Source organism: Talpa europaea, assembly GCF_964194135.1.
Source record: "Talpa europaea genome assembly, chromosome: 4".
NCBI classification, from domain to species: Eukaryota; Metazoa; Chordata; class Mammalia; order Eulipotyphla; family Talpidae; genus Talpa; species Talpa europaea.
In genome coordinates this window covers 102,384,527-102,393,921 of record NC_140070.1, presented here as the reverse complement: position 1 = coordinate 102,393,921, position 9,395 = coordinate 102,384,527, and the positions used below count along the sequence as shown (strand labels likewise).

General features: G+C 35.7%; 1 protein-coding gene across 2 annotated transcripts in view; it reads left to right on the top strand.

Annotated features, from left to right (window-relative positions):
- Positions 1–4,550: 4,550 nt before the first annotated feature.
- Positions 4,551–9,395, top strand: part of IQCB1 (IQ motif containing B1) — a gene marked incomplete at both ends in the record, with an annotated part of 45,017 nt that continues 40,172 nt past the window's right edge. For both annotated transcript variants that reach the window (XM_084231650.1, XM_084231649.1), the window contains 3 exons: positions 4,551–4,650; positions 4,823–4,985; positions 7,412–7,541. In XM_084231650.1, coding sequence (XP_084087776.1) covers positions 4,551–4,650; positions 4,823–4,985; positions 7,412–7,541 — 393 coding nt within the window. The remainder of the gene's footprint in view (positions 4,651–4,822; positions 4,986–7,411; positions 7,542–9,395) is intronic.

Sequence of the window (9,395 nt, the reverse complement as noted above, 5' to 3'; positions counted from 1 at the left end):
CGCAGGGCCCAGGTCGCTGGGCCGAGTCACCCGGCACCTCGGTGCTCTTAATGGGAGACGCGGCCTGCTCCACGTCCTTTCTGTGGAGATTTGGTGTGGAAACTGAGGCCCGGCGCGGGGCGGGGCGGGGCGGAGGCCGGGCACGCGGCCTAGTTTCTTGCGCTAGGCCTGGCGGCGCCAAACTCGGGTCCAGCATGAGGAGTCAAGGGAGTGCGCGGCCTCAGAGGCTGGGTCCGTGGCCCTGACCGGAGGCACCGCCGTTACCTTGGCAGTCGTTTTCTGACCTGAAGTATCTAGGGACGTTCCCGGCGGTATTAAGACCGAGAGACTGGGGCTCCCCGGTGGCGCAGCGGGTTGAGCGCTGCACTGTGAAGCTGTCCCCAGCCTCTGCAGCGCGGGTTCGGTTCCCAGCCGGCCAAGGAGAATCCCACATGGCGCGGCAGACCCCTCCTGTCTTGCCCGCTGCTCCCCTTAGCAGTGTATTTTGTCAGTCTGCCTGTTCTGTTCCCCACTCTGTCTCTGGTGAGTCCTCTCACCCTCCCGCGCCTCTGACTGTACCCCAGTTCTTGTAGAAATAAATAAACCTTTAAAAAAAGAAAGACGGAGAGACTGCGGAACAGGGGAGAGGGAGCGGGGAATGGGGGAGAGATTCAGACTTCGGAACTGCAGCTATTTAGGGTCAGTTGGAACTGCGTTGCATTAGGTTGCCTTCTTTTATTTATTTCCATCGTAGTGACCCGTGGCGGCGGTAAACGGAACGGCCGGGAAGACTAGAGTGCCAAAGGCTCAAGGCTGGAACTCGTACTCTTTAGTAGGGTAATAACATTAATAATTTTTAAATAATAAATATTTTTTGGTTAAGAATTCATGGGTTTAATGGTAAAAATGAAAGAAGTGTTTTATGAGTGGAGAAACACCCACGAGAAAGATGACAAATGAGTACCCTTAACAGGTGGTTGCTTTTTAGGGTAATTCTGTAATCACACTGCTCCCTGACTTACTCTGACTTACCTTAGCCGAATTTGTCAGTTCAAGCAGGTAGATGAATGTCTTCCCGCAGCTTATGTTTGTCTAAATTCTACTCTTTCAAGGGCTTCTGACACTTTTGTTTGTATTAACTTAAGTGCTCAGGTTCTGGAGCAAGAATCATTTAAGTTTGCATTTGAACCCCAACTTTATGTTTTCCAATGTGATTTTGTACAAACCGAAGTTAGGTATGCTCATTGATGGAAATGGGGAAGAAATAGTAGTACTTATGTATGCCTTAGACTTGTTGAGTTTAATGAACTAATACCTGAAGGCATTTAGAACAATTAATGGCACATAATAAAAGCTCTCCAATGGTTATTAAGGCTTAATTCTTTCAATACCATCGTATCACATTTTAGGACCATTCTGGGTGGCTGCCTTCTCTTCTCAATCTCGAGTTACTTGTCTACTCTTGTCTACTGCTGAATATAAAAAAAACTGATTTAGGGAAGCCATTCCTTTGACTCTGTGGTCTGTATTTTATCATGTTATCTATTTGGCATTTGATGTATTTTACATAATTTAATTTTATGTGTGTATATATATAAGTGTGTGTTTGTGTAATTTTCATTCCCTACTAGAACAAGAGCAGGGACTCTGTCCTATATAAAATCTTTGTGAGCTTTACATCTACCATAGTTCCCCACACATGTTAGCTGATGAGTTCATGTTTCAGTGATGTTTTATTAAGGTAGCCAGAGAGTCAGAACAGTGTTTTAAGTCTGTTTTAAAAATCTTCCAACCGGAAATCCAAATATTGGAATGAATAGGAAAACAGAGAATCTAGGAACTGAGTTTTAGAATGCTCAAGATTCATGCACTTATTCATTCCTTCAACTTATATTTAAGCACATGTCACATGCTAAACTCTAGGCTGGCCTTCAGGAATATATCTTACCCAGAAAGAAAAGGCAGCAGCCACCAAGAATGGTATGGTTTTGCCCTTGTAAAGCTTACCTTGTAGTGCAAATTTTCTCCAAAGGTATGTTAACATGAGCTATGTCCAGTAAAAATAAATTAATAAATTAAATGGAGTCCTAAAATATACATAAGTAGCATTTGAAATTACATTACAGATTACTTACATTTTGGATAACAGCTACCTGCACTTGTTCTTTTTTCACCAATCTACAGCCTCATCTTCCTTGAAAAATTTACATTCCAGTCATAAACTATTCACAAAAATAACTCACATATATATTGAAGATCTAGAAAAGTAATTCAAGGTATAACTAAAAACAAAACCATAAAAATACTAGAAAATTTTGAGAAGAATATATTTTAGCTCTTGATTTTAACTTTATTATAATTAGTTTTTTTCCTGGTCCTTTATTTAGGTTTTCTAAATTCCTGCTATGAGTAAGACTATCTGGTATTTTTCTTTTTCTTTCTGGTTTATTTGGCTGAGCATGATCCCTTACAGCTCCATCCATGTTGCTACAAATTGCATGAGTTTATCTTTTTTGATTGCTGAGTAATATTCCATTGTGTATATGTACCACATCTTGATCCAGTCATCTATTTTTGGGCTTTATAATAAATTAAAAATCAACAAGCAACTATAAACCAGAGACACACTGGGGTAGGGGGGAGGAACAGAATAAGGGGGGTGGGAATTGTATGGAGACTATGACCAAGATGAAAATGCATACATTGTGCAAAAGTGAAAAATGATGTAAAAAATGTATAAAATAAAAGATATAAAGGAACAAACAAAAGAATATATTTTAGCTCTTGGGATAGGGAGTGCCTTTCTAAGCATGACGCAAAAGGCAGAAACAATTCAGAGAAGGATTAATATACTTGACTACTATGTAAAACTGGTAAGAACACCATAACCAAACTTAAGAAAATAAATATAGGAGAAAATGTTCCCAGCCAATATGAAAGATAAAGATTGATACTGACATCAGTGTTGGTTGGCATACCATGCATTCTGAATGATCTCCAATAGAGAATGTTTAAATATATTTTCATGTGCTCTTGCAAAAGAAGCAAACATAGTGCAGCCATTGGAAAGAATCAAATAATTACATCCACTTTCTTGGGAAATTGTATACCTACAACTTTGTGCAGGCTTTCTTTAAAGTGTTTTCAGAAAACTTGTTTCCTAATGATTTATATTTTACGTAATGAGGGATAACTTTTGGATGTCTGTGCTGTGGCTAGCTAAGTAGGTCACTTGGAAATATAATTTGTGTTTTTTACTATTTTATATAGGAGAGAAGATAATGAACATTGTAACTAAAATCATAGACTTTAGAGTCAAAATGATCTGAACTTAAATACCACTCCACCACCACATGTTGTTGGAACCATGAGAACTTTTAATTTCTTCGATCTCTGTTTTTCTTATTTGTAAAATGGAATGATTACAAGTTACACCTCTTAGTTCCTTTTTGAGGGTTAAGTAGGATGATGTGTGTAGAAATATTTAGCACAGTTCTTAGTTCATAGCAGATACTTATACATATTTTATTTATTATAAGTAAAGATTATACATTTTGATTAAATGATACTGTTTAGTTTGGAGTGCTCAACAACCTTAAAACTTTTTTATAAAGAAGAGTTTTAGCAACAAATTGACTTGAGATGTGGATTTTTTAAATTCTAAGGTAGTTGATCTTATTCACGAGCTTTGGTTATGCTATAATCACATAAAATTTCTGAGTTGTGCATCTAGGACTCCCAGGACCAGCCCCAGGTTAAATGATTTGCTAAGAGGGCTCACAGTTCTCAGGATATAATCATATTCATGGCTGTAATTTATTACAGTGAAAGGATACAAAGCAAAATTAACAAAGCGAAAAGGTACATGCAGTGAAGACCAGAGGAAAACTTCGCCCAGTGGAGTCACACAGGAAATGCAGGAATGAATTATGACACGTTGATGTTTTTCTTTCAGGAAAGCTCACAAGAGACTCACTGACCAGTCTATATTGGAGGATAGCCATATAATCATTCTCTGCTACCATATACCGTATACCACTATTCCAGATCCTAGAAGGAAAACAGGCATTTAACATAAACCACATTCCTTTTACAGTTTAGGGACATTGAGCCACTTTTATTAAGGAATGGTAGAAATCTTGACGTCCAAGTTCCTAGACACCAGCTAAGAAATAAACTTGAAAGAATAGTCTCAGGCCCATATTAGCTCTTTTTTTGTTTGCAGTCTTCTATGATTAAAGAAAATTAACTCCTATTCTGAGATTGTTTTGTAGATTAGAGAGTAAATATGAAGCACTTAGCACAATTCCTCACTCATAGTGAGTGCATGATAATACTATGTAGCTATATTTTAAGTTACAGTGGTTTTGTGTGCTCTTAGAGAGTTTCCTATGGGAAAGAAGTTAAAAAAAAAAGGGAAGAAGTTAAAAAAAAACTCTACCCTTTTCAAATAAAGCAAGCAAAGCTAAATTTTCATTTATATTGAAACTACATCTCAATTTAAACTGAACATTTCAGGGATGTTTGACCTTTATTTCTCTGATTCTCCTCAAATATAGGTGATAGATAAAATGAAGCCAAAAGGTACAGACCCAAGGATCTTATCTCTAGCTGCTGAAGTTGCAAAAAGTCCTGAACAGAATGTCCCTGTTATACTGTTGAAGTTAAAAGGTAAAATCTTTTTGTGCTTGGCTAATACTGTTTCACAAAAGAATGCCATCATAGGCACAGTTACAGCAGTGTTTTTTTTCCTCCCTTAATATAACATTAATATTCAACCTAAAAAATACAATTAAGTCTTATATTTATAAAAATAAATATATCTTACTTCCTTTTGCCTCAGAAATAATACACAACACACCTTTAGGAAGTTCAGAGTTGAAGAAAATCAAACAGGATATATATTGTTATGACCTCATTCGATATTGCCTCTTGGTCCTCAGTCAAGATTGTTCTCGAATCCAGGGTGGTTGGACTACAGTATCTCAGCTTACACAGATACTAAGGTAAAAGGAAGCAATAAGTCAGCTTGTTCTTGAGGAATGTAATGGTAGATTTTTATTTTCAGCATATACGACTACTTAATCTTGTATTTAACAGGCGTTGACAACCTCCTGTGGTAGGTTTTGGTTGTGCTCTTCCTTCATACTATTACTGTTTATAACTATATATTTGTGAATATCTGTCTAAAAGTTCCCTTCATAAATCCTATGAAGATGGTAATGAAGTCTTTTGCGCACAACTGAATCTTAAGTGTCTAGTAGATTCTTTATTGACCATGGGGTATTGAAGAAGCTAAGGCATTGACTCTGTACTGGAGAAACTTATAAAGAGATAGTTTGCAGTCATGTGAATTCATCCTCCAAGGCAGAATGAAACGGGTGCTGAAATGAAAAGCATAAGCAAAATATTGTAGAAGAGATACAGAAACTGTTTCCAGGATTGATTTAGCTTTTAACTGTTTTTTCTTTTCACTAAATAATCCAAATCCTGTCAGTAAGATTTAAAAACGATATTGACTAATCTACTGCCATGCTCAAAATTAACAGAAAAGAGATCAAAATTTTTTTTTAAAGAAGGCAGTAAAATAAACTGATTGTTCTTAGTGCCTAAGCCACTTCCTAGTTAAGTAATTGAAAGTGTATTACTTATTGGATATTAGCTTTTGCAACTGCTTATACCTTATTTGTTCCTAGATAAAGGTTAAATTTCAGGTATACATTTACAAAATCAATTAACAAATGCACATAATACTCTTTATATATATATATATATATATTTTATTTTTTATATATATTTTTTAACCTAATGTAAATCAGGCATTTTGCCTTTGTTTTAATTAGATATGTTAACTCATGAAAAATTAATTGAACTAGGCTCTCTGGAGTGAAATCCAGGTTTTAAGAAATCCCATGTTTGTGAATATAGAGTAAACATAATTTCATTTATTAATGTCCTCAATCAAAATTGGTACTCTTAAATGATTGACTTTAGGAACCAGAGAGAAAAAAAACTGATGTATGTGAGCATTAGTACCTTAACTTTAGGAATCAGTCTGGAAAAAAAAGCCCACAAAGCATTAAACATTAGCCTTTTGGGTTTTTAGCATACGTAATGTATCATCACTACTGCATGTTTTGTTGACAAGCCTCTAATAGCTTCTTAATCATTAGAATATACACATAGAGACCTTACTTGGATTTGTGATTCATTCTGGAATTGTTCTACGCAAATATTTTTTATTATTGAGATTTTTGAATGTGCTTATTTTACTTCCAGGGAGAGACTCACATGCAGTTTCAAAAAGACCCATTTTTTAAGATAACTTTCTTTTAATGTGTATTATAAAGTGTTCCTACTAGAACTGACTAGTATTAGGTTTTTTTTGTTTTACCTTCTAATAATAAGGAGTACATGGTCAGATATTTTGCAGATTTATACAAGTAGAACTGGTATAAAATTAGAGTGTATGATTTTGAATGTGATTATTTTACTTCCAGTAGAGACTCACGTGCAATTTCAAGAAGACCCATTTTTTAAGATGACTTTCTTTTAATGTGTATTGTAGTGTTCCTATAGAACTAACTAGAGTTAGGTTTTTGCTGTTTTGCCTTCTAATAATAAGGAATATGCGGTCAGATGTTTTGCAGATTTATACAAGTAGAACCGGTATAAAATTAGAGTGTATGATTTCTAGTTTGTTCCTTGCAGACTAATCCTTCCCTGTGTATTTTTCAGTTATGAGATATCTAAAATATACCAGTTAACTAAATGTTATTCATCAATTAAGACTCTTAAGATATCCTTTTGCTTTTGGAGTGTTTGACTCTTTCACTAAAAGCTTGCCATATTTCTCTTTATTTTGAATCAAATATCTTTTCTTTCCAGTATGATTAACAAGTAGGTTTATGGATATATGAGTCCTGCTCTGAGGATGATACAAAGTCGATACCACTGTTTACTTTTTTAGAAAGTTGTTAGATTAATTTTCCAGCAAAAGCTCTTTATTGATTTGGCCACAAAGGATACTAAAAGTTCTCATTAAGACAGTGTCTATAGAAGTTTTAGCATCAGCTAAAATTTATAATAAACATAACTAATCAGGGCCTCCCCGGTGGCGCAGCAGTTGAGCGCTGGGTTGTGAAGCTGCCTGCGGCCTCTACAGCGCCGGTTCGATCCCCGGCTACCAGGCGAGGGTCCCACATGGCACGCAGACCTCTCCTGCCACCCGCTGCTCATCTCAACCGTGTACTTCATCAGTCTGCCTGCTCTGTTCTCCCCTCTGACTCTGGTGAATTCACTCACCCTCCCGCACTTCTGACTGTACCCAGTGCTTGTATAAATAAATAAATCTCTAAAAATAAATAAATAAATAATAACTTCTTTAAAAAAAATAAACATAACTAATCACAAATTTGTCCTCTTATTTTAGCCATTGCTGTGTGGGCCTTGAGCCTGGAGAAGATGCAGAAGAATTTTACAATGAATTACTTCCATCAGCAGCTGAGAATTTTCTGGTGTTGGGCAGGCGATTGCAGACATGTTTCATCAATGCAGCTAAGGTATATGTCTATATAGTGATTTGTAGCCAAAACAATTTAATTCCAAAATATTTTAGATATTCCAAATTATTTTTCAGATGTGTAATGTTGGGCTAAAAGTACAATTAGAAGTGGATTTAATATTTTTTAAATTATAACCAAAAAAAGTTTCTGCATTTGAAAATTATAAAGTGCTGACTGAAGCATATTGTATGACTTTTTGAAAGATATACCTTACTAACTCAAACAGCACATTTAACTATTTATTTCCATAACATCTTCCTAAAATATGCCTTCTACTTAAATTGCCAATACAGGAAAATATTGTTTTCCAGTCCTAAGGCTTTTCTCAATAGGGGGAAAAGAATAAAGGTGAATTTTCTGTTTGATCTTTCATATCTTCTCTAAATATTTCAACTGAAACATAGGATTGTTTCAGTCCAACAAGTATTTCTTGGGTGAATTGTGCTAGGTGCTATATGTGATGTTTTAAATTTTAAAGCCTTGGGCTGTAGAGAAGTGTGTTGTTTCATTTCCATATATTTGTGCATTTTTTATGCTTTATTATCATTTTTTTTTTTAATTTTAACAAGTTTTTTTTTGAAAGATTTATTTATTTATTTATACAAGCACTGGGTACAGTCAGAAGCGCGGGAGGGTGAGAGAATTCACCAGAGCCAGAGCCAGAGTGGGGAATAGAACAGGCAGAGTGATGAAATACACTGCTGAGGGGAGCAGCAGGCGGCAGGAGAGGTCTGTTGCGCCATGTGGGACCCTCGCAGGTGACCGGGTATCGAACCGGCGCTGCAGAGGCTGCGGGCAGCTTCGCAACCCAGCGCTCAACTGCTGCGCCATCAGGGGAGGCCCTTTATTATCAATTTTTAATTCTTTATGATTAGATAACATACTCCATCAATTTACTCTTTTGAAATATTTTCAAGCTTGTTTTATGGTCTTCCATATGTTTTATCCTGGCAAATGTTCCACCGTAAACAGTCCTTGCTTAGAACTGTGCCATCTTAACTGATGAGAATGCATGCATACCAGAACCATGCAAAGGATTTGAAATGCACAAGTTTCATTTAACATGGCATTATGCAAAAACAAGAACTAACTGTATACTTGAATGTGAACTCTGCAGTTGTATCATACAGTGTTAATTAAATTGATTTGGCTATAGAATTTGTAAGGAGTGGTTAAGTCTGTAAGATTGACACTCCTTTACCTTGGAAGCGTTCTTGGCTGTATAAATATGTATTTGGGGCTACTGCTACAACAGAGATTGAGCAGATTCATAAATTTTGTGAATTATGAAGATAAGCAACTAAGTCTCCATGGAATGTTAAGTTCCATTTGAGATTATTTGAGTGTACATTAACCCAGGAGTAAAATAAGACAAGATCTTTTGATATTTATTATAATTTTTTATTGTAATTTTTTTATTAAGTTAACCTAAGATATATTTTTAATTAAAAAAAAAAAACAAAAAAAATGTATGAGTGAAATTGAACAAGACATACATCTATGTAATCAACATAGTGGTTTGAGTATAGAAAGTAATATTGGCAGAGAATTTCACTTAGTGATAGAACATATGCTTTCTATATAGTAAGTCATTAAGTTCCATTTTGGCATCTCCATTGGTGTTTTGAGGGATGCTGGCACTAAATAAATAATTTCATATTTAATTCAGGTCCTTTAAAGCACCATGAAATATGGAGAATTCTGTTGGTTTCTTTTTCTGTCTTTGTCAAACTGAATTTTACACAAATCACTTGTTTCACTGTACCTCAGTTTCCTCCTTTGTAAAATTATTTCTGTCATGAATAGCCCAGACCATTATGAAACTTTGTTTTCTTTAAAGCACTTTTATTT